The sequence below is a fragment of the Pleurodeles waltl genome, chromosome 4_2 (genome assembly GCF_031143425.1).
Source record: "Pleurodeles waltl isolate 20211129_DDA chromosome 4_2, aPleWal1.hap1.20221129, whole genome shotgun sequence".
Lineage (NCBI taxonomy): Eukaryota > Metazoa > Chordata > Amphibia > Caudata > Salamandridae > Pleurodeles > Pleurodeles waltl.
In genome coordinates, this window is record NC_090443.1 from 1,943,432 (window position 1) to 1,969,152 (window position 25,721).

At 43.3% G+C, this 25,721-nt stretch overlaps 1 protein-coding gene across 7 annotated transcripts in view; it reads right to left on the bottom strand.

Annotated features, from left to right (window-relative positions):
* The window catches only part of CYP4F22 (cytochrome P450 family 4 subfamily F member 22), a 234,995-nt gene that overhangs the window by 156,801 nt on the left and 52,473 nt on the right, over nucleotides 1–25,721 (bottom strand). For 5 of the 7 annotated variants that reach the window (XM_069230348.1, XM_069230345.1, XM_069230347.1 and 2 more), the window contains exon 2: nucleotides 12,138–12,360. In XM_069230348.1, coding sequence (XP_069086449.1) covers nucleotides 12,138–12,359 — 222 coding nt within the window. In that variant the 5' untranslated portion in view covers nucleotide 12,360. Of the gene's footprint in view, nucleotides 1–569; nucleotides 715–12,137; nucleotides 12,361–25,721 lie in introns of all 7 variants that reach the window. The other 2 variants (XM_069230349.1, XM_069230346.1) reach the window with 1 other exon arrangement.

Here is a 25,721-nt window from a genome sequence, read left to right on the forward strand (position 1 = left end):
AAACAGACTCTTCCGATGTCAGTCCAGCACTGAACAAGTCAGGCTGCCCAGTTCATTACTCGTTGTACCACAGGCTTGAAATACACAAATTAAAGAAATTGCCAAATTACACATTCTAATTTCACCATCGTTTAATCCCAATCCCACCTAACATCACCACTGATCTCATTCAGGTTTACCTGCTGATGGAGCCACCATCAAGAGCAATCTCATCCGTCTCCACCTCTGCCAGACACAACCACCACCTATGTCAAAGAGCTCAGCCTTGGTGCCACCATCAAACCTATCTAACCACTTCCCATGTCACTTTAGCACCAGTTTCATGCACATCTACCAGCCGCAAGCACAACTGTCACAGTAAACTCTTAAATCCATCTTGGCAATGTTGGTCCACATTACCCTTTCCATCATCCGCCTGCCTATAGTCAAGGTCACCTCTCACATCTCATTCTGCAAAATCCCGGTACCAACCTCAACACTGATCTCAAGTGACTGGAAGACGAGTACCACTACCTCATTCAGCTTCACCAGTCTCAGACTCCACTTACTGTGCAGCAGGGCTACTTTACCTGATGCAGTCACCAGAGGCTTGACGTACTCCGGGTGAACTACTGTAAGAATTGGCAGGATAGGCCCCATCCACGTCACGAATGTGTGGGGAAAAGCTTTCACTAACTCGGGTACTTCTTTCATCACCTCCTCAGAAGGTATAAACTGGAAATCAACCGTAGAATATAAAATAAAAAGGAAGGGTGCTTCATTTTCCATATATTTCCAGTGGCAACATTTGTAAAAATGTATGAAAAGATGGTGTATTGTGATGATGGCATGCACAGTTCATCATAGGGGACACATACTGTATTATGTAGGACATTATAGCTCATTCTTGAAGCATTCAGTCAGAACCCTCATGTGCTGGTGACTGTAATGATAATATAACAATGAGAAAACTCTATGATGGGAATTGTTGTTCAACAACGCCCGGTACCATAGATTAAGGTTAATCTGCAAATCTCACTCAGGAGTGTGTCTTGCAGAGTGTGCCATTAAATATTCGAACGAGAGAAAGTGATTAGTGAATGTAGAGTATTTCTTCTAGCATGAAAGGTGTGCAACTTTCAAAAACATCCACTGTTGGCAGGAGAAGGTGGCAGGCTTTGTTAGTATGGGACTGGAAAATGAATTCCACGCTTTCCATAAATCAATAAGTACACTGGTGTCACCCAGCATGACCATGGCATAAGGAATGCATTTTCCAACATTCCTAATTGTATGCTATGGAGAGCTATGGTGTTACAGGTTTGGGCAATAGCCAATCAGGCCAAGGAACAGAGGTGGAACTTCCTGTTTCATGGTTTGGGAACCCAGGTGCCTCCCATGTGGCACACTAAGAGTGTGTTAGTGGAAGCCACGACTTACAATACAGCATGTAAATCCATCCTATTGGAGTTGTATCTGAGTACATATTGTAAGCATTTAATGACAATTATAATTGTCCATACATGAAACCACTGCAAGAGCACCAAAGGGCCCATTTCCTGTCTAATTCTATTCAATGCTATGATTTTAGAACTGCAGACAGGAGAGCCCCTATTGACTATGCTGCCTTTACGTGGGCTGGAAGCTGCCTCCTTAAAAGAGCTCGAATCATTTTATTTCTGTTTTGGCTTTGTGAAAACCCAAGGCTGGATGTTTCATTTTGGTTCACATCATCAAGCACTTGCAAGTTCCTTTTGCAGCAACGCAGCAACGCCCCTTCCTAGTAAAAAAATAAAAATAAAAAAAATAACTCAGATCTCATTTTGTACTCTTCGGCTTTGGCGAATCCTCCGCCAAATTTACAGGTTGTTTCTGACTTTGTGCGGGAGCTGCTCGTAATCTAGTTTTCGGTTTAGGTACACGTATCTCAAATATACTTACAGTCCATACAGTCCCTGTCCACTTGTGCTTGCTTGTCCATGGTGTGGCGGGATCTTTGGGCTGTGGTGGACTGCGGCACTGGAGCTGTATGAATTTCCTCCTTGAGTAATTGCTCAGCCTCCGATGCTCCTCTCCAGCCACCCCGTGTTGGACCAACAGTTTTGAGTATTGGTCATTTTAAGCGCAGGACTGTTTGAAAACTAGATGTAAACATCTCTACGAGGCACGGTCACCACAACGTTTGGGTGGAGCTTCTTAAAGCAATCGCTGTAAAGCTCTAAACAATGACCTACCACTCTGTGGTGTAAATAACTCCTGAGACTGATCTACTGTGCTATCATCATTATGACCAACTGGGATTCCGAAAATTAAGATTGCGCAGCCCCCACAATACAACCTGAAAACATGGCAGACAGGTTTCAAGGCCAAGCACTCTAGAACCCTTAGCTTAGAAGGAGTAATGAATGAATGGTTATTGTTAATACTTGTTAGCAGCTGCAAATCATACAAAGAGTTATAAATAACATTAACATGTTGGAGGTTTATACACTTTGAAATGTACGTAAACCAAAGTTTCTAACATAACGTATGACCTCTCATCTCCGACGTTCGTTTTTGTATTGACTGATGGAGTGGCTTCATGCCTGCAAGGCCGTTGAGGTGTATTTAACACTATGGCAGTGGTCCCCTCGAAGTCAGCAGGTGGATAGCAAACCAATGATCATACGGCAGGTCCCCCAAACTCCTAACTTTACTCAATGTTTAATTTTTGGTGGCGTTTCACGGTGATTGGCACCGACAGCTCTCTCGTCCAAGCCATCCATAATGATGGAGCAGACCTAGACCAGTCCAAATTGTCATACTTGTAAGAGTGGGATAGTGAGAGGGCTGAGGTACTGATAACCTGCAGCAGTGGCTGGAGCTGGCGCCAGCTGCAATGCACTCCTGGGCAATGCATTAGGCCCTGGCACCTACATTTTTACAAATTAAGCACTGACTTTGGTACAGATGCGGTCGTCTTCTCCATAACTCGCAAACCTGACGTGAACGCATTTCATGTGATTGGACTAACTAGTGGCAGAGTTAATGAGTATGAAATTAGAGTGTTGAGGTTTAGATCCTGGCTGTTCCACCTGACAAGGACACGTGATTTTAGACGAACCGTTTTATCTCAATGCACCTTGACCTCCCAAAACTGGGAGTGCTCAGACACAGGATACGTGCCAAGACCAAGTGCAACTACACACAAAACCAGATATTTATGTTGTTCACACATCGTTAATGTCTGACAGCATTCTAAATTTTTTTAGAAATAAGTGCCCTGAACTTTAAAGAGCACTTAATGATTTAATTTTTAAAAAGTGTGAAAACTGACAAAGATGTGAAACTCTCAAGACAAGCATTAGACTGGTGGTCCATTGACGTAGCGCACCCCAAAAACTCTTCCAAAGAAGAAAGCATGTGACCCAAAACAGCCGTGTCAGTCACTGTCAGGGCGCTACATGCAACCACGGAAACCCTCAAAGCCCAAGCCAGTGCTGCTGCCTGGGTTCTTTGTTCACACACCAACCGTAAGACATCAACAAATCTGATAGTTTATCCTATGGATTTAAAATCCTTCACCTAAACTAAAACTGTCAGATTATGTCTGCCACAGTTGACATTTTCATTAATTTCGTCATGACAATGAATCATCATCCCCACTATAAAAATGTTTCTTCTAATGACCACCACAACCACGTCTATTTCAACATCCACACTCAGCTCTCTGGATGGGATTACAGTGATGGCTGTATGAAAATCCCATTAATATACACATGTATTTGGGTCATCTCACAATGCCTAGTATGGTGCATACAATAGAGTGACCTCAAGTACTGGGCTTCTCCAGTTGGTGGAGAACTGCTGAGTTGTTCTATCTGGCTCAGATACTGCACCGGGTGTGAAGCTCTTCACCTGCACTATGAGTGCTCCCCCTTGCTGTGTGGTGAACTCACATGTGAAACTAAGCGGATACAAGGGACAGCCCAAAGGCAACTGCTTCTGTGCATATTGCATACAACGACTAGTCTTATTGATAGCTACTTTTTCTTCGCTCCATGTGTAAAGATGGCATATTCTGTGTAGAGAAGAGGACGTAAAGATGGAATGTTATGTGAGAAGAGGAAGCAAACCTTCATGTAAACCTTTGCTTAAGCCACTCTTCCACAAATTCACAGACACAGCTCAGATTTTAGATGACTGTACATGCTGCAAGGAACAGTACAAGAAGCCATGTCAGCCAATCAGCCGCAAGCGGCTAATTAAAGAGATGCAAGGAATCCACACCAAATAAGCATCCATATTCCTCCTTGAACACTGCCACAATAGTAGGTGTTGATGGAGACAGATTAAGAGAGGGTGATCAAAAAGCATCTTTCCCCAGTCATATAATCATATGGATAATAGGAAACCACAAACCTCTACAACAGCACAAAGTGCAAGCATTTGCAATGCAATGGGTCTCGTATTTGCTGGGCTTAGAGCTATTAGCGTTGTAAGGTCCTAACCGGACTATTATTGCCACATAAAATGAGAATAAAAAGTAATACAGTTTTACATAGGTGAGCCGATTTAATGCGCCATGCCATGAGCGTGAAGGAGCACACAAAATGAAACAGAAGTTCGCTTGCAGTCAAACGTATCGGCAAATATGCAGCGAGATCGCGCTGCGTAGGAAATAAAAAGAAAAGGTAGTCCAGGAACTATGCTGAAAACATGGAGCCTCGTATGTTTTCAGTAGTTGGCCTGTGCGCGCGAGGAGGGCTAAACACTGTAAAAGGTATGACGTAGGCATGCCTTTCACAAATAAAACCAAGTGGTTTTTAAGAGGCAAGCCAAAGAACCAACGAAACAGATGTGAGGTGGGCGTGGTTAAAAGCCCACAGAGAGATTTAAGCAGGCTAGAGCACTTGCATGCTCGACCCTAAAAAGACTGAAGACCCGAGACAGGAGGCACACGACAGAGGTATACGTCATGTGGCAAAAGGATTTTCCTGGCGATCCAGTCTCTTTCACTACAGAGACTGTAGCATAGTGAATCAAGGTAAAGAAGGGAGTCTACATATTACGTCAATCCATGATCAGAGGAAGTATGTTATTCCAGGGGACAGTGATATACCAATAATCTACAGCCAAAACTACTATCTTCCTGACAGGAACGTTATTACCACTGCCACATTGTAAACTGGAAGTGGCAATTCCATCTGCGGTAGTACACAGTAAACTGTTGATGGCAAATTTTGGGCATTCAATGGGAAAATGCAAACTTTAGATCATCATTAACCTCTAAATCCAGCCCTTCACCAATATTGGATACATTCTGGCATATAATCTAGAGCAAGGAGCCTGGGCGACTTGCTCATTTCATCACAGTATTTTGTGAACATTTAGCATTGCAAATAGGGGAATATGTTTTAAGATGGCTCATTTGGGTCAAGAAGCCGGGTTTAAACTATACAGTCAATCCAGTTGCATCTGAATAAGCTGCCCTGGCTATGGATCCAATTTTGATTATTGTGATAGAATAAGGATGAATGCTGATAGTCATTTTTGAGTCTATTGAGGGAAAGTGAGGAGATTTTGAAGGAATTAGGAAGTACTGGGGGAACTCGCAAAGATATTGGAAGATTAAGGCAGGGCCTGGCTGGGCTGGTCGGAAAGTGCGATTCCTGAGAAGGGTTGTCTCTTAAATTTGTAAACCGTATGAGCATAGGGCATTCCTTGCTCTGATTCCCAATAGTTTAAGATGATGGCATTACTTGGGAATGGTGCTGAACACATGACTGCAAGTGCTATTGAAAAGGGTGGTTGCGAGAGTGAGCACCATGATCCCAGTATTCTGCTAAGTAACCGGAGAGGACAGAAAACATAAAGATGTGGTTTAAGGAGACAAAAGGAGAATTTGACTCAGACAGGTACACTTAGGTTCTATTCTCTATAAAGAGAAATGTACCGACATGTTGCATTCTAAGTGCCTCACCATAGGCAGGCCGGTCTTCCTTCGCTTTACTTGCTATAAGGTAACCAAGGAATACATGCACACCCCAACAAGTATTCTGCATCATAGACTACACACTGGTGCATTCAGGACCAATGACTGGCACAAAGGGCATGCACAGTTCACCAAGCAACATGCAACCAAAGTTGCAACGTGCACGCCCTCCCAACATGGCAAACAAATTAACTTAAAAAATGCATGACAATGCCTTCAGCAACAACGAGACACACTATTTCGACTGAATAGCGTTGGAATGATCAAACAACAAGGCTGCAAAACAGAACAAAAATCAAACCTGCCAAAGTACTTAATACCTGACTAACTACCATCCAAAAAGAGACACACCAAGCACCATCCAATACACTACCATGTACGGAACTGTTCTGTAATGTTCTGCAAGCACACACCATGCTCTCCAGAGCATTCACCCTCGGGCACAAGAAACAATGTAAACATCACAACAAGCACACCACATGTTACTCTTGTATAGTAAGTAACTCGGCAGGCATGCTGCACTCACACAGCACGTTGCCCCGCCACACACAATTCTCTAAGCTCACTGAACCCTCTTATGTCATAAGACTTCAAAACAATTACACAATAAGTGCAACCTACAATAGTTCCCAGTATAAATCAGAACAAAACTCAATCTTTCAACCTAGCCTGGCCCACAATATCTGTAAGGAAAATGCCATTCATGCAAAATATATGCACTGTTTTCTATATGCATAACACTGATTTCTAACCATAGCTAGGACAGTCTCCAAGCTCGGCCCCTTGGCTCCCAATACCCTACCAGTTCAAGAATATACAGACAACTGCATTACCAAGTGCTCACAGGCTACACAAAGTGGCATTGAGATCCATACACTGACAGAGGAAACCCACCTTCCTCTAGACACCGTGCAGCTCAGATCATAGTATTGCTGCGGTCGTCAGGAAGGGCCGAAGGTGATCTTATCAAAGTTTGACGGGTGGTAATGGAGGAGCAAAGATACTGTGGAGAATGATTTTCCAGTTGATGGATGCGGTGGTTCAAGAACACCAATTACTGCAGACCTTCTCCCATTTCAACAGGGATATTTTAATAAAGGTCCTGGAGCCAGAGCATATTCCACTACTGCAGCGTGTAGCTCTGTTAAGGAAGGACTTTCTCAGTTATCCAAGTGGGTAGAAATGTCTTTTGATAACTGTGCCAATAAGAGTGGAGATTCTTGGGTCACTGCTAAGGTGTGACAGTAGCGGAGGAAGGAAGATGTGTGGTTTATATTCAAGAGTACAGTAGTTATATTCTGCTGGTGGGTGCTGGTTGGTCCCACCAGCACTCATTTGAGGGGAACATGACTGATTTCTCCAGCAGGCAGGAACTTACTGAGAAACTTCCTTCGTAGGCCGGGTGCAGGCTTCCAGTTTTGTCAGGCACTCTCAAGCCATGTTGTGCTGCTGGCGATATATCATAATTGGAGTGGATAGGTTGTCTAGCCTGGCCCCACTTCCTCTCAGTCCCAACTCACATCCGACACACACACCTGGTACATTCACCTAGCCAGCACCTGGAGGCCCTCAAGATAGACCCCAGCAGCTGATCCTAATCTCAGCATCTTCATTGGGTCCCTCACCAACACCAACACCACCCCAAGCTCTACTGAAGAACTGACTCACTGGATCAGCAGTAATCGAAAGAGGCTGCCAGGTATGAACCAAGAAGGCCGAGCCTGTATGCGGGAGATGGGGAGCAGGATAGTTATGCTCAGTCGAGCAAGTCTGTGTTTACTTTTACGTTTGTTCGTTTGCACATTTGAATACGTGTGTTGGTCTAGGTCGGACCAAGGAAATGAGCGCACAAAGAGGGGTCACTGGAGGTACATATCCTGATACTGAAAGGACATCCAGGAACTAGATCAAAACGTGTTTGTAAGTAGCAGGACTTCAGGGAAATAAACACGTTCTCCTCATGCAGGTCCTAAATTATCTTTAGAGGTTCGATTTCAGAGTTTAGCAAAAAAAAGGGAAGCCATTTTACGAGGGACACATCAGAATGGAGGGTGCAAAAGACAAACTGAGGAAGTACTGTCAAAAACACCAATTGATAATTTAGACTTCAAAAAAAGTATGGGACAGCTGATTGTGAGGCGGAGGCAACCTGTGCATGAAGGAGGTAAAGTTGAGGGAAAAAAAACCCACAAAGGAACCTAAAAGTAAGCGAGCAAGTAAAGTGAGTGAAATGACAGTATATGGAGCCCCACCATTCCAGCTGGTTGCGTTAGAAAGGAGAATATTCCCTTTCAAATGAATGATTGTGTTTTTTGCAAGTTTGTCCTATTTAGAAATCCTATCTGCGATGTGCCTTCTGATAGGGACAGTTTTCCTTCTGCTAGTTTTCATTTGCTTATTCAATTTCTATGCGTACTCAGTTCAGGACACTTAGAGAATGATTACGTGATTTGCCCAAGATCACACAGTGTATGTCAAGAAATAGAGATATAGTATCCGGGTGTCATGGGACTACAGTGAGAGGTGTAATTATTAGACGAAATATTTTGGACTACCCTGTCATAAATGTTACAAGCCACTGATACTTTGTTTCAAAGGGTGAATGATGACCTAGTGCACAGATCGAGTTTCCTCGAGTTGGGCTAGCTGAAGACGTGGAGTTTCTATGTTATTGTATGGGTGGGTTGTGTTCGTTTCTGAAGATGCAGGCTGTGACATCGCACAAGATGTTTCTGTTAGTAGGCGTGACTTACTCCTGACTTCCCAAGTGCAAATCACAACTACTCAACTAAAGCTCAGTGAGCCAGGCTCAATGTAGGATGTTGGTAGCGACCATCTTTCACAGAAGGTTGACAAGGGTGGATTAAGAACTGGGACTGACACTTAGGTTTGGTGTAAGAATTAAAGGGATCCGTATGGTCTTAAAAGCCATATAGAATTATTTTACTCATTAATGGTCCCATAAAAGCATTTCCTCTGATGTATACTTGGGAGAAATTCTAACAATCTAAGGTGTTCGCTTGTACTTAGTGTTTTTATAGCCAGCTAGATAACATTTTCTGTTTTTTTCTAAAAGTCTCTTACAAAAACTGCTCTTTGGCAGCCCTTTGGCATACGTCACATGCCGCGAGGGTGACTATCATGTAATGAAGCCTCCATTCCAGCTGATGCAGTACAAATGCCTGTGCCGCCTGACATTTGACCCAAACAAAACTGTTGGAGTGTTTACTGGTGGTTATCTCTTTCATCGGTATCTGTGCCTATTTTGTAAATGAATAACCTTACTCTTATAAAGCAGTTCATTTGGCAAATGCCAACAGTACGGACGGCAAGTGTTCCAAGAATGACTGTGTGCCCATGCAGACACTAATACTATTGTAAAAGCCTAGGAGGGAGGGGTTCCCCATCTGAAGGGGAGGTGTCCTAGTAGCAGGTTACTGGGTCTGCAATGCTGGAGATCAGCGGAACAGTGCATCAGAGACCACTTACACATGCACCGTTCCCAAGACTGCAACACCCAAGAGCGACCAACACATTTACGTCACAATGTTGGATTACACAGCTCCACTAAGGAATTTGTTAACTCTTTAACAGGCACACTTCATAATCCATCGATAGATGTAATATAAGGAAAATCAACCGCAAAAGGCACAACGCTGCCCTCCTCCTACTTTGTCATATTTTCATGGGGGTGTGCCATCTATTAATTCTCTCCTCACAGCTCTGGGGAGAATTGAGTTTTGGCACACCACGAAAGTATGGACGCTCCTTCAGAAGTTCAAGCAAAATTTGAAGTTGTAGCTTTGTATTTGAAAATTGTGCTATTAAAAGCATTACAAATGACCGGGGTGGATCCTCCTTTTCCTCTTTAAGAAACTTTGCTTGCTGCAAATCAGATATGGCATTGCACCTTGTTTTTTGGAAAGGTCATTGCAGGCAGTGGGGTGCTCCATTGGCGGAATGGGCTGTGCCAGTGGATGGCAGCAACGTAAGAAACCATGGGCATCTGAACTTATCAGTGCTTACTTTGTGCAAAATATCAAATGTCTCACGTATTGCAAAACTCTATGTCTGCTCTATTTTCTTAAGACCTCTGGAGGACGATATTCAGGTCTTTGGGGGTTCAGATCGGAGTATCACCCAAGCAGGAAAAAAGTACCAGGGACCTGTTGTACAAAATTTAGTTTCACAAAAATTGGTTGCAAATTGCGCACCGAATTTTGGAGAATGGAAAATAATTTTGTGAGTCGATCGATGCACTAATAGATCTGCTCACAAAATTTTGAATCATAGTGGGTCACAATCCTATCTACCTTATCAATATCCACAATGTAGATCACGACTCATTATGACTGCATACCATAATAGTGATGCTGGCCTGCCTGAGACAGCAGACCATGTCTGTGATCGCATTTTAAATCAAGTAACACTTTTTTTTTTGTTTTTTTTTTAAACAGCGTGTTTGTTTTATTAAAAGGTAATGAGAATAGATTAAAAACAAACAAAAAAAACCCACCTTTTTTGGTTCAAGATTTGCCATTGGTCCCATGGACCCTGCATACTCTCAAACAATTGTTTTTTAACCTTTACCAAGGTGGAGGGATCCTAAAAGGGAGACTTTCCCTTTTGTGAGTAGGTTATCACTTTTTTTTTGAGGAGTAGGTAAAATTACCATGTTTTGCCACTGGATTTCGGCCGAAAATAATTGCACCATACCTTAGCAAATCATTATTTGGCAGGGAAACCTAAACATGCCCCTTCCAAATATAGATTTGTTGTGAGTTTCTACATCCATATTGTGATTCAGTTTAGCTCAGTACATAATAAAAATCCATTTTGCGGGCGCAAGCCCTATGATTGAGAATCGTAGGATCTCCGACCACAAAATGGTTTTGTGCATCATGTCCAAGGTATCTAATTAATACCAAGAGAAGGAGCAGGCACAGACTGGACAGGACAGAGGATAGGTGGGCGTCTCTGGGAAAGGCAACAAGTAATGCCCATTAACTAAGAGAACAGCAAGTGCTAGTTGATCCACTATTGTTTCCTCAACTATTCAAGTCTACTTCGGATGACATTAGTTGCCTGCTGCAGCCTTTCAATGAGTGCGATATGAAAACTCTTGACATAGCTGAAAGAGCCAAGAGGCTGTCCATGGTCCTGTTCTTGACACCTCGGAATAAGATGTTATCCACACACTGTACATTGTTTCCATGTCAGGTGTGTCGGAAATTCAACTAGAGTGGTCTACAGGGTGGTGGGAGCCATGATTTGCACTACTCGGAGTTATGTCATTGGCAGCACTTGGAGATGCAAAGCCACCTACGAAAAGTTTAGCATTTCCATGAATGCTGCAGGATTCAATAATGGCTGTTTTGAAAGATGGGTACAAACACCAACTGCTTGCACGGTTTGGGTTATGAGAACTGTGTAGTGGAAGCTGAATGAACTAATGTGTTTGACAAAGGGACATCACAACCGCTTTTCTCTGAAGTGCAGTAACAAATCAAAGTAACCTGTGTTTTTGTGATTAGTTATTTTTCTAATAATATTAGTTTGCAAATTCTTTATTACCAGATTTGTTTCACATTTGTTATTTTATTTTTGATAATATTCATGCTTTGGCTATTAATGCCGAACACCTATGAGTTTTAATTTGCAACAAGGGGAAATAGCCTACCTACACAAGTTCGCATTGAAAGTATAACCTAATTACCTCTTTTTTACATGAATTTGTTCGACATCTTTCTTGTGTTTTTCGATGTATGTGTAATATTTGTCCCATGTGGAAAGGGGACCCTAACCACATTGGGAGTTGAATTCTTGTATGGATCAGACAGATGGGGTAGGTGGCTGCATGTTGAGCGGCTCTATATTTTTCTGTTAATACGAGTTACCTATAGCCTTTTGACCAAAGCTCCACGATGCATGAGGCTTTGTGGTCTCAATGCCTCATGACGGTCTCAATGACTGATTGGACCTTCTGAGGCCCGTTCTTATGCAGAATAGCGAGACGATCATTAAAATGGATTTTAGTAACTTTGATACCTAATTAAGTCAATTGGAATGAAATCAGTCAGAAGCACTGCCAGGCACTTCACTCTAGTTGATATCAGACACTTGAACAGGAGGGTTATCAACATCCATTAATACATGACCGAAATGCCAATAACGATCTGCTTACCATTCCCAGGTGTCCGAGCAGCCAATTGCGCCGCGGCGGCTCAGGGAAGCACTTCAGGCGGTTAGCGGATTCAATATACTGCTGGAAGAAGAAGTAGACCTGCAGCAGGGCTCGGAAGAAGAGCAGCAGGGAGAGGAGGAGAAGGGCAGAGACAGCATACACCTGGAAAGGGGTCCTGCCGAGGCCTAACGAGTCTAGGGCCTGGTCAACGATTGGAAGCATCCTGCAAGGAGATACAGAACAGAGAGTGATACTGAATGAGAGGTTAGGGATGGAATAGCGCGCTACTGATGAAACAGGGATACAGGCGGAATAAGGTGTTACTGAGAAAGGACCTTATTTTGAGTTTTGTGGATTGGATACTCCATCGCAAACATGACAGATGTCCATTCCACCGTATTACAAATGCATTCTAGCCTACGGCATCATGGCAGACAGGATACCTTCCACGTTCTGATGGACTACCCCATCCGGCAAACTATAAGTAAGGCTCAATAATGTTGCTAATGAAATAACAGGCTAATGATGAAATAACAAATCACAGGCTGAATAACAGGCTACCTAGGCGAGTGTCTGGAATGATGAAACACTGGTCTTGTGAAACTCAGCTAACCAATTACCTTTTGCGTAAACCTGTATGCAGGCTTTGCCTAAAGAGTACAAGGTTGACTATCTCTCTTCCATGTTTTTTTTCCACAATTTCATCACTTTCCACCTTGTGCCTATTCATGGTGAACACTAAAGCAGGACAGATATTTCATGCACTAGAGTAATCTGTCGATTAACTAAATTAGGGGTCTCTGCCAGGGAATAACTTTTAATGCTTTGGTGGTGATTAATGATTGGGCATTGTAAGTAATGCACAGTAAAGATTCCCCAACATTGCAGGCTTCAGATATATTATCTGCTGAGAAAGAAACACTTCATTGAAATGCATACGATCTATACCTCTCACTATATATCTTTAGAACACAAGGCATAAACAATTTCTGTTACGAATAGCAAAATCTTCCCAAAAAATAAAGACAAAACAAGGAAAAAGTAACTATAAAATTTCTTTAAAATTTAACAAAATGAACATACATTAGTAAGCAATGCAAATGATAAAAAAGAACACTAAATTATCGTGGTTATGCATTTTCTAAATAGGTGTGACTATGGTATACCTTCCCAGATACAGGATAAATGAAATAATGTGTATGTCAAAGGGGGCAGCAAAAATCCAAGTTACCTGTGTTTTTATGATTAGTTATTTTTCTAAAAATATAATTTTGGTAATTCTTTATTACCAAATTTGTTTTATATTTGTTACTTTATTTTTGATAATCAAAAGTTTATTGTCCCCCCACACACCCAACCTGTGTCGGCAAGTACACAGGACAAACTCTGCTGCTCCCAACACAATCTCATCTCCCACCAATCAAATAACTTCAGTGCCATAATAAGCTATAGTAGTTCCATCATTTGCCCCATTTTCAGATGTTTGAGGACAGCCCCCTGCAGCACACATCAGTTCCTCCAACTTGGCACACCAGTCTATTGCCTGCCGCTCTCCCAGAGTTGGCAGGTTTGCCTCACACCAATGGGTAGCAGTGTCTCTCTTGGCTAACCATGTAGCAGTTCCACCCACGAGGCAATCTCCCTGTGGCCCTCCAGGTCCTTCAGAATCCCCAGCAATGGCACTAGAGGGGATGGGTCAATTGGTTGGGTCAAGACTCTGGATAATGTTAATTACCTTACCCTAGTATTCAACAATAATCCGCCATACCTATATCATGTGCCAAAAGTTGCTGCCCATCCCAGGGAACATCTGGGGCAGTCAGATGTTTCTCACTTTTGCGCATGCCACAGGCACTCTGGTATAAGTAGGTGGCATGGGGAAACATGTTGCTTAAGCTTGACCTGCGCGGGGACGGGCAATATCCTCAGGGTCATACAGGTATCTCGGCAGTCACTATCAGCTAATGGGCCTACCCAGGTCGTCCACCTAGACCCGAGCAGGTCTGGGGAATAAGTCACTAAAGATTTATAAATAAGAGAGATCCCGCACGTTCCCAGTGGGGCCCATAAGAACCCTAGCTTCCAGAGGGTGGTATTCAGGCATCATAATCAGTATGCCAGCAAGCTGTGCGAGTGTGTCTCGTAAGTGCAAATACCAGTAAAACAGACTTGTGAAGGGCGAAATCTGCTTGAAGTGTGGCAAATACCCACACCCGCACATCGCTCCAGATGTCCCCTGCTGTTGAGATACCAATCAGATCCCATCTGCCAAAGCCCTCTAGCTGCGCGGTTTGTGCCTGTGGGAAAACTGGGCTGATTGCAGAAGCCTCTTCACTTTTAACCACTATTTTTAGCTGATAGTGGTGTTTTCTGACTGACTGTGCCCTGGCCACTGCTAACCAGTCCCAGGGCCAATGCTCTGTTTACAATGGTATATGCAAATTAGGTATAATCATAATTGGCTCTGACAACCTACCTGTAAATCTTGAGTATATGGTACGGCATTTAGGTTTAGGGACCCCAGTATAGATTGTCCACCCATAGGTGCACTGCTGTGGTGTCCAGTGTCATTGTAAAGGTAGGTCTGCTTTGCTGGCTGCTTTTAAGTTAAAATTAACCCCAAATTCGACTTTGGAATTAAAGGTACTTCAAACTACCTTATTTTTGCATATAAGTCACCCCTAAGGTCTGCACCATGTGCCTGCAGGGCTGGGTGCAGAGTAATTATACACAGGGAGTTTATAAAAGATGTTTTATAAGCCTTGGAAACAGCCAAATTCTCCCCCCCCCCATTGTAGTCAATGGGCCCCATAGGCTAAAATGGAGAGACTTTACTTTAAAATAAAGTCTTATGTCCCATTGAAATGAGCTAAGTATAGCAAGCTTGGTATCAAATTAAATGTTATAATAAATATAATAATATAACTTACCCAGGGAAAGTTTTAGAACTCTTTCGGAAAATTACCAAATTCAGCCCTGTAGTGCCCTTTCCTGACTGGTCAGCCCCTGGCAGCCTGATCCACGCTGCCTTATTGAGGGGTGAAGTGGCCTGGACTGACACAAAGGAAGTATCTGGTGAGTGGAGAACTTGCAGAGCAGGATGGGTAAGTGTAGCCAAACTGGTCTTCAAATGAGGGAAAGCCACTTGGGACAGAAACGTGACCTTCCCCATTTCTTGCAGACCTAGCCAGATAGGAGCCCCCTGATTAGATTAGGAGAGGGGATGGGAAGGAGTGTATTAAGAGAAACATATCCACACCAGGGGGCAGGCTCAGCCAGATCTAAACTCTAAGAGTGATTTTTTGCCATCTTGGATTTTGGAAGAACGTTGTTCCCTGGGAGAATGTTCCTCCCTGGGATTGATTTTTGCCAAACTCATCAAGAAGTGGTCACTCAAGAGAGTGGTGGCCTGCTTTCTATTTGACAGGAGCACCCCCCACTAAAGCATCCCACCCCCAGGAGCAAGGTGTTCCACAATTCAGATCCCTGCTGTAAGAAGATACTGGAGAAGGACTATCCTGCTGGACCCCTGACATGCACCTGGATACTGCACTCACAAGGTCTGCACCAGCTTCACACTTTGGGCTTCAACAAGAAAAGTACTTTGCCTTGCTTCTGCAACTCCAGGAGTGGAGTCCCTGTAAGCTACAGATACAGAGGAGCTGTCCAGAGTCCCCTGCATATAGTCCTGCAAGAATAGCCCAGCTGACCAGAGTCCAGTGGCCATTTGAGGATTCTGACCAGCTGCATTCTGGGAACTATAGTCCCAACTTCCAAGTTGGAACTCCGCTTCTGTAACCTTGGATCAAGTTGTGGAGACTTCAACGACCTCTCGAAGAAGATCCAGAAGTTTGAAGCAACCATTGTGAAAAGCTCTAAAAGTTGAAGAGGTGGAATGTGGGAGTTGTAGTCCCAGACACGAAGAGGCAAACCAGGGCCTCGGAACACTTGGCTGGTGCTGTGGACCACTTTCCTGAATCAGGAAACACTTCTGAAAGTAATTGTAACAGTGTTACATCATGGGTGGCCTGAACTCTGGACTTAGTCGCGGTCTAGTGGGACCTCTTTTCAACCATTTAGGCTCCATTTGCTTCTTGGCGCTAGATTTACTTTTAATTCTTAAAAATTCATATCTCTGGTTCCCTACTTTAGAGTTTTGCTGTCATTTTAAAGATACAAATATTTCCTATTTTTATAAATTGGTGTTTGGTTTTTATTGTGTGTTGTGTTTTACTTATTTACAGTTTTGCTGATATTAAATGCTTTACACACCTGTCTCCTAAGTTAAGCCCAAATGCTCATGGTCCACGATACCAAAGTTTCAGCAAGGATTAATTTACTGAGACCTTGACTAGACCTAGTGGGGGTTTGTGGCCTATTGCTAAGAGTAGGTACCTACCTGCCCTTACCAGTAATCCACTTTCCAAAAGTGCCAACCAGGTTCACTGCCATAGAGGGGTCTTCAGCTTGATCCATTGGTTCCACCCTATCAGCCCACATAGGCCCCCCTCCACATAAAGAATGCAGCATTCATAACCTTGGGCAATTTCTGTGAGACGGGGGCACCATATACCATACCTTGGATCCCTTCATAGCCCACACAGACCACTACTAGTCAGAAGGCAGGGTCTGATCCACCCACCCAGAGCCCTTAATTGATCATCAAGATATGGGAGGCCCAATAGTATAAACGGACGTCTGTCATACCCATTACTCCATCATAATGGGATTGTATGCATTTGCTCACTGCAATCTGGGGCAATTTGCTGCCCATAAGGTGGTTGTATTTTGGTCAGTAAGGACAGCAGCCAAGTCTGTGGGATGATCGACTAAAGGTTTTGTACGGCTAAGCAAAGTCGCAGTAGGGCTATCATCTTAAGCAATACTATGCAGCCCAGGATGTTGATGGGTAACCTGGCCTATTTAGCCGTCTCCACTGTCAAGCAGAAAGTGACCTGAGGTTGGGGTTCTATGTGAGAGCTGGCTCTAGCGGGATGTAGATCTCCAAATATTAAAAGCTAAGTCTACGTACCCCGATGTTCACCCGCCACTCTGTCTCTACCAGACTGCCACCTAGGAGCACTAGTGTCAATTTGTTCCAATTCCCCTGAAGCTCAGATGCCATCCTGAACACCTTTAACACACGGGTACCTTAGACTGATGAACGGGACAGGAATAGCAACACTGTCCTCATATAACAGAATTCTGTCTTTCATCACCACAACCCAGTCAAAACCCTAAACTTGGGCATTGCACTTGACCCACACCAGGAGTGGTTTAATGGCTAGTGCAAGTAAAAGAGGGGATAGGGGGACATCCCTGCCTAGTACCCCTGATAATCAGGAAAAGGGATGAAAGAACTGCTTATCGAAACCCCCACACATGGCTGGGTATATAAGACCCTAATATATGATAGGAAACGAGGACCAACATCCATCTACACTAGCACTTCTTTGAGAAAGTTCCAGTCCACAGAGTCAAAGGCCTTTTCAAAGACTATCAGCAAGAGCACACCCACGTTCAGGAGAAGGTGCACATTTACTACTGACATGTGGACTCTGCATCCACATTGCCAAGCACTGTGAAGGGGGTATAAAGTCACACTGATTGAGGTGGGCCATTCTTAATTGTAAATGCAATTTGTCTCTACCGCAGTGCTACTGAAACGTAAAAGAAACGTAAGAAAGATAGGCTTCAGTTACACCTACAAAGGTAAATGACCATTACAGGAAAGGCGGTTATGTTTTCAACATTCAATGTACTAATAATAATAAAAAAAAAAAAACCTGTACAGTAATATGACCTTAGACCAGATTTACAAAGATATCCAGCACGGAGGACAAATCGTGTACCCAGTGGTATCAGCCGCTACCACTCGCTTACCCTTTGCTACCACTGGCATTACCCATGCTACCCTAGGGCTTAGATAAGAGATAAACAAGAGAAACATGGAGTAAACAGTTTGAGGACTGCTGTTTCCATTTTGTATTGTCAACACCTTACCTACTCTTAGCTCCTCATAACCAAAAAAAGAGGTTAATGATTAAGGGCATGACAAGTAGTCAACCCTGTGATGTCATTCGGGTCAAGGGATGCTTGGTTTTACTTCTGCTCCAACTGTTATTTCAGTGAAATGTTCATGGATTGAGGCATAATAAGTACAGAGTTACAGGTTTTCAATTTTCCAGGAATAATCATGACAGTTAACCCTAGGTCTGCTAGTTGTCTACACTACTGAAATCATGCAGTTTGAGGGCCAGGATATTAGAGGTCATGAAATGTTGCAAACACTTTGCTTATGTTTTTTCCTTCACATAGAAAACACACTTTCAGGCGCGGCCCGTCCTTTAGGGCAGAGGGGCCTCGCCCCCCCCCACCTTTTGCCCCTCATGAAGAGTGTCTGTCAGGCTGAACAAAGGTCAGCCTGACGAACACTCTTCATGTTCAGGTCAGGCAGCCAGGAGCAGACATGCGCGATTTGCGCAGACTCCTGGCTGCCTGAGCTGAACTTTGCTGGGCTGAGGAGGTCACAGCTCCTATGGGCGTGACCTCCTCGGCTCAGCAAAGGTGCCTCGAGGCCCTCCCCTGCGTGATGAGGAAAGCGTCACCCATTGACTTTGACCTGGGCGCTTCAGGTTTAAGCCCTGAAGCACCCAGGGCGAGTGTCAATCAGTGACACTTCGTCACAGGGTGGGGTCAGCAGTCTCACTGACCCCATCCCACTCCGTGACGAGGATGGGACTGCTGCCTTTCCTCACTTGCTGACCTAAGGTCAGCCAATGAGGGAATGCAGCAGTCCCCACCCTCCTGGGACCTCGAGGCTGAGGGGTAAGTGTGTGTTTGTGATGTTTTAAAATGAATGTTTGGTGCGAGCGTGCATGTTTGAATGTATGAGTGTTGTTAATGGATGTGCGTGTGTGAAAGAATGAGTGTGTGAATTTTTTTTATTTAAAATGAATGTTTGGTGCGTGCGTGCATGTTTGAATGTTATGAGTGTTGTTAATGGATGTGCGTGCGTGTCTGTGTGTGAAAGAAGGAGTGTGTGTGTGTGTGCTTCCTGCCCACCCCCTCCCTGCTGAAGCGGCCAGTCGCCACTGCATACTTTACTGGTACAGATTATATTCCTGCATGGAGAACCTCTAGAGCTCAGAGATGTGCTGTAAAGCGATGCAAGTCACAAAGCTGGAATAGTACTGGGTGGCATGGCCCACATGCCTGTGTTTTCAATGTCTATTTTGTATTTCTGTAAATGACTCACTTCGTTTAGTGGCTAACAACCTATATTCCCCCTTAAAACCATATTCCTGCAACTAAACAACACGTATTCATCACTAGCATATGTATTCACCCCACCAAGTATTTGTGTGAGCCTGTAGATCTTCCACTAACGATCAGACCTAACTCCTATTAATCTACCACAAAGAAACTTGGGTAAATCCACTGAATGGTTTACTTTGAGCGCACATGACTAATCTCAATAACCAGCAATAACTAATAACCACTGGATTAACTACTAACCCTGGGTTCTGGAGTAGCATGCTAGTTGCAGTAAAGCATTTCAATGCCTCATCGGGAGTAGTAAGCGCTATACAAATGCAATTACATGCTAGTGGGCACACTTCAGTGAGATTTCTACTCAGAGTCCCATCTTTACCCATCAGATACTAAAAGAATGCAGCAGGCACAGTCTGGTGAGAAGCAGCCTATTTAGAGTGGCGGCGAAGGCTCTGACCCACTTCAAGCCACCATGGAGCCAGGAGATGAAGAGATGGGATGAAGCTTACCCTGCTACTCTTCGTGTGCATGGTCGTGAGCATGGTCGATTCAACAAAATGCCATGGGTAGCACAAGTGACAACACAAGCTCTTTTACCTAATGATGCCATTACAGGAAGTGACATCACATAACTTCTGCTTTGTCAGCATGTGGTGCCACTGTATTCTGGCCATTTCCAAGGTAGTTCCTGTACAGAGTCTCATGCCCATAAACTGCTCACTTTCGAGTTGCCTGTATTTCACGGCACGGCTCTCATTTAGCCAACTTCATCATTTTAGTCGAAACAATTATGCGTTTCTCCCTGTTGCCCTCAATTAATCTTCACCCATTGCATTGTTTTTCAATAGCACATTTAAACATTAATGAACAACTGTGTCTGAGACATTGATTGCGATTCTCAAATGAGCTGCAAAGGACCAGCCTCATTAATCATCATGAGGCAGGTCTCATTTTGCGACCCATTGGAAAGGGCAGGCACTCCCAAGGATAGTGGCCTGGTGGGGTCTGCAGACCACCGTGTCTGCAACTGCTTTTAAATAAAGCAGTTTTTTTAAATGCATCCTGTTTTTCTCTAAAGGAAAACAGGATGCATTCCACAAACAAAAGTGAATTTCTCTCTCTTTTTTTAATTTATTTTATTTTATTTTTTAAATAAAGAGTGGGCAGTGGTCCGTGGGACCACTGCCTGCTCTGAAAAAATATTGACACGCCCATTCACAAAGGGGAAGGGGTCCCTTGGAGACCACGTTCCATGGCTCCATGGGCCGTATGTGACTGATAAAATAAGTCGTACATCTGGCTCTTAGTTTGTTATAAATTGCTACCCTATGCATCAGTCTTGATCCATTTCAGTGTGTTTGACTTGTAAATTAATAGCATACCAATGTTTGTAGCAGAACCATCAGTAAAACTGACAGCCTGAGAGCTATGTCTGGTGCCGAGTTAAAGCAATGATTAGTCCATGGCACAAGTCAGGGGGTACATGTGGGTGAACGGCATTCATCCACCCACTATTTTTAGAGGGTGGACACCTTTCACCTTGCCAAGAAACTTGGCCCCATTTTTAAATATGCTGAAGTCCTCTCAGTGTAATTTTCAAACACCTGGACACATCCAGGAGTCCCTGCACATTGTCTGCTATCGATCCGATCAACAACGTGCAGGCAAGGAGGGGCCCTCCTTATATGAAACTCTAGCAGGGCCCAGAACAAAGATGGAATTTAAGGAGACATTAGGTCTCCTTTTGTTCGAGTATCATGCCCTGGACCTACCTGGAACCTAACAGCTAGAAGCAAATACAGTGGAAAGGAAACAAAGGCACGCAGCTTGTTAGCACTTAATTTACTTAAGAGAGGCATGATTTTAACTGTGTTCCATCCCTATATATGCATGCACTGTAAGAATGTCAGATATGTTTCTCTGTCCCAGTGTTTACACAAAACAACAATTTAAATAGGACTGTTTTTTATTTCTTTTATAGAGCTATTCATCCCAATGCAGGGTGTCAGAGCGCTTTACGTACACATTCCACTGACAAATCATAAAAGTTTGTAAATCAATGTACAGGATATGTAACATGAGGCAGTGAAGGTGTACGAGTCACAATTATTCATAGCTCACTGTGCTATATTAGAAGGATTTCAAAGCAACTGCAAGTAACAAAATGATCTGTTTTAAAAGTAGTAACCCACTTACCTATATACATAAAAACAAAAATCGATCATCTGCGTTTTACATGATGTGCTTTGCAGAAAATGCACTAACCCTCTATGCTACTTCGAGTCAGTACTGGGACTAGACAAGACACAGATCTTTCCCGCAAATGCATTAACCACTAGAGTTATCTTACAATTATTATTATTCCCTCAAGTTTACTGGGAACACTAAGGTCTCTGCAGCAGGTGCCTTAACCAGATAAAATATTTTAAAATTCAGAATATGCAACTAACGAAGCAGAAAAGATTTACTGTCACATTTCTCCCCGTTGCCTATTTTTATCTGTGGCAGAAATTTAAAAAAATAAAATGTACAAAGTGAGGTCCAGATTTTGTGTCTGGGTTGTGTCACTTTTCTGGTACAACTGATGCAAAATCCATTTTTGGATTTACAGTACCACACACATCCTGTTTGCTTGGCCTTGTGAAGAAAAGTAAACTATCATAGTCAGCGCATTGCCCTTTAATGCATTACTTGCGTCAGTTAGGAATTACATGAGTGGTGCCTGGGCGTAAGCATATGTTTGCACCAAACTGGCGAGTCTGCGTGAGCTTGAGAAAACAAAGCAAAATATCTTTATTTCTTTGTGTTATTTCCTTTTTGCATATTTGCTGCATTCAACAGCACACATACAATGAGGAAATAGCTGCATAGGATAGTTTTTGTGTGGTTTTGTTTAAAAAAATAATAATAATTTTAAAAACCACAACATAGGGCAAGACAGCGAATCGCTCTGCCTTATCTCACTGAGCATCAAGGAGGCATTACATGGGTGGTGCAAGGGCATCCATCCATGTATTTGGAGTATAAAAAATGTACACAGTCTTCCTAAGGGAGGCACACTAGCTTTCCCTGGGTTAGCTCGCCAGTCCCACTTCCCTGTCAGAGGATCATGGTTATTCCCTGTTTATGTGTGGCAACATTCCAGGTAGGTCCTGCTGGTGAGTACAAGTCTTAGAAGTTCAATGATGGCTTTGGGAAAGTCAAAGTGCCTCCTTGCCATAGCATGTCAGTCAGAGCAAGTTGCCCCAGTGCCTGGCAGCCCAGTATTCAGACTTACCCGCTCTCGCTGGAGGGGAGGTTCGGAGTGCCCTGGATGCTACAGTAAAGGCACTCCGCCACCTACGCTGCAAGCTTCCCTGAATTTGGTGGCAGGTCTTGGATCCTCCTGGATTGTTGGGTAGTTGAATTGTTGCTCTTCCGTGGGTAACGGCTTGCTTCTTCACAGTGTACTGCCATTTGTTAAATTTTGTTTTGACCAATGACTTTGTGTTTCACCACTGCGCATATTAGTTGCTCAATGCTCACCAGTAGCACATGGTATGTTTTGTTCAGTTTAGCCGCCTATGGGCTTGACATTGCATTAGTCATTACATTCTGTATTCTGCCTACTGGCTTTGACATGGCATTAGCCATTACTTTCTGTATTCAGTTGAGCCGCCTATGGGCTTTGACATTGCATTAGCCATTACATTCTGTATTCTGCCTATTGGCTTTGACATGCTGTATCCAGTCTAGCCGCCTATTGGCTTTGACATTGCATTCCTATTGGCTTTGACATGATGTATTCAATTTAGCTGCCTATTGACTTTGACATGCTATTAGATATTCTGCCTATGGGCTTTGACATGATATTATATATTGCATTTTGTATTCAGCTTAACTGCCTATTGGCTTTGACATGATATTATACATTACATTTTGTATTCAGCTCCGCTGCCTATTGGCTTTGACATGATATTATACATTGCATTTTATATTCAGCTCCGCTGCCTATTGGCTTTGACATGATATTATACATTGCATTTTGTATTCAGCTCAGCTGCCTATGGGCTTTGACATGATATAAGACATTGCATTTTGTATTCAGCTTAGATGCTTATTGGCTTTGACATGACACTAGACATTGCATTTGATATTTAGGTTAGTTGCCCATTGCCTTTAACGTGGAGTTAGACATTGCAGTTGAGAATCCAAGCTGTATTTTTCCAAGCTGTGTTTTTGCACCAGAGAACCAAGATGTTTTTCTCACAGTAGACTAGACATGATAAGAGAGAGTACATGGGTGTTGTTTTTCTTCGCTTGAGATTGGGAACAGGAGTAGTCTTGGAGACCTGGCCAGTCTCCAAAAGGCTTGCTCAGTTTCCCAGGTCTGAGAGGAGGGGGCACACCTTTGTAACGAATGTAACAGGCTGCAGAGGGTTAGATTCGAATCTGCCGGACCTCGTGCTGGAGCTTGGCGCCAGCTGCCAGCAATCCCGTGTGGGTAGATGAATCTCTTTCTCGCGGCTGACAGGGGTCATCAGCTTGCAGACCTTAGAAAGATGAAGCTGTAAATAGTTCCCACACGGTGAAGTATTTGTTTTGCTTTGCATTCAATATCTTATAAATATAACCTGCTGTGTATATTGCAAACTGATATATTTTGTTTGATTAACGCGGGCTTGAAAGCTACTAATTCGTCATTCATAAATATTGTGGTTGGGGAAGAATTAACAACAATAAAAGTCTTCTTTGACCTCAGAAGTGCATTTCTGTTGTGTTATGTTAGTGCTTAAAAACTAGCTAAGAGGAAAGCACTACACACAGCTGCACACTGTTCCAGGACGACAACCTTTTCACTTCATCACTGGCCCCCCGTCATATGGGGTTCATAACAGCGATACAGACCCCTTCAGTAAAATGTAAATGTAAATTAGCACTTGTATAGCGCACTACTCACCCGTTAGGGTCTCAAGGCGCTGTACTCATACCGCTATGGAACCCCTCCTGGCTTTTCCCTGTGAGGCGCCCACTCCTGAGCACCCCCAGGGTGAAGCCAGGCATCCAAGCGCTGTTGGGGCCGTTGTGGAGATTAAGGAAGCTATTGCCCAGAGTTGCAGAGTGGGACCCATGAATTAGATTAGGCACCGAGGCGAGAATTATCTGGTCAAGGGGAATTGAGCCCAAGACCTGCCGAAGCGGGACTTGAACCCTGGTCTTGAGCCAGATCTCTGCCTCAGGGTCTGCCGCTCTAACCATTGAGCCACACTTCTCCACTTCAGTTCACAGTGTTGCACGGGGTATCAGGCCTTTTCTCGTTAAAGCAATGCACCAGAGCAACAGCCCTCAATTACTGCCGCCCCTACCTGACATACGGAGATCATGGGCAGCACACAGGTTTTTTTTGCATTCACTTTGTGCAAATCAGCTACTAAATGAACATCTCTTTACTTCTCCTCTTTTACATGAAAGGTTAATGATTTGTCTTTAATTCTTGGTGCATGAGGATAGAGTGAGGCTAGCATGCAGAAGTCACATGAAAGTCAAGTGTCAAAGGCATCCTAGCTTCTTATTATACATTATGCAACATTACAGCCTATTAAATCAAACACAAGAGAGAGATTTGCCTAGAATCATACAATTTGGTCAAGCTGAGAAACCAGGATTGATCCCATGGTTTCTACTTTCACATTCTTGTTTTATTTATTACAGATGTACTTATGGCGCATGTCTTACTTCTAATTAGGGCCAAACCAAAGTGTGTTTGATTGTTTGTGAATTGGTATATTGTATAGGTGCCATGTTTTTAGCAATGCATATATTTTTTTAAAAGTTTGTTGTGTGTTTTCTATACGATTCCAGTGAACAAGATTTTAATTTTTGTTTATTGTGTTTTATATGTTTTTCATCAGCCCTGAAGAAGCCCCATTGTCTTTGGGTCGAAACGCGTTGGCTGTGTTTGTCACTCACATTGTGGCCATGACTGCCATCTATATTACATGAAAGAATTGAAGAATATCACTTTGACTATGAATGAGTGCCTGTCTATTTCAAGTATTGATCATTTGGCTTGGATTTTACATATAGAACAGTTTGCTTCTTCTTGGACAATTTAAGAGTTGTGCTATCATTTAAGGAGTGCCCTTCCCTTATTTGGGTTTTTCTGACCGTTAACCCAGGTAGTGTAGCACCGGTCTTGTGGAACATGTTGGAGTGCGAGTACATGTTCCATATTCGTTATCAGCTTTTGAGATTTATTTAATTTTGCCAAGTTGCTGCCCTGCTGGGGCATAGGGGTGGTCTTGTGTTTTGCCTTTTTTTCACATCTGC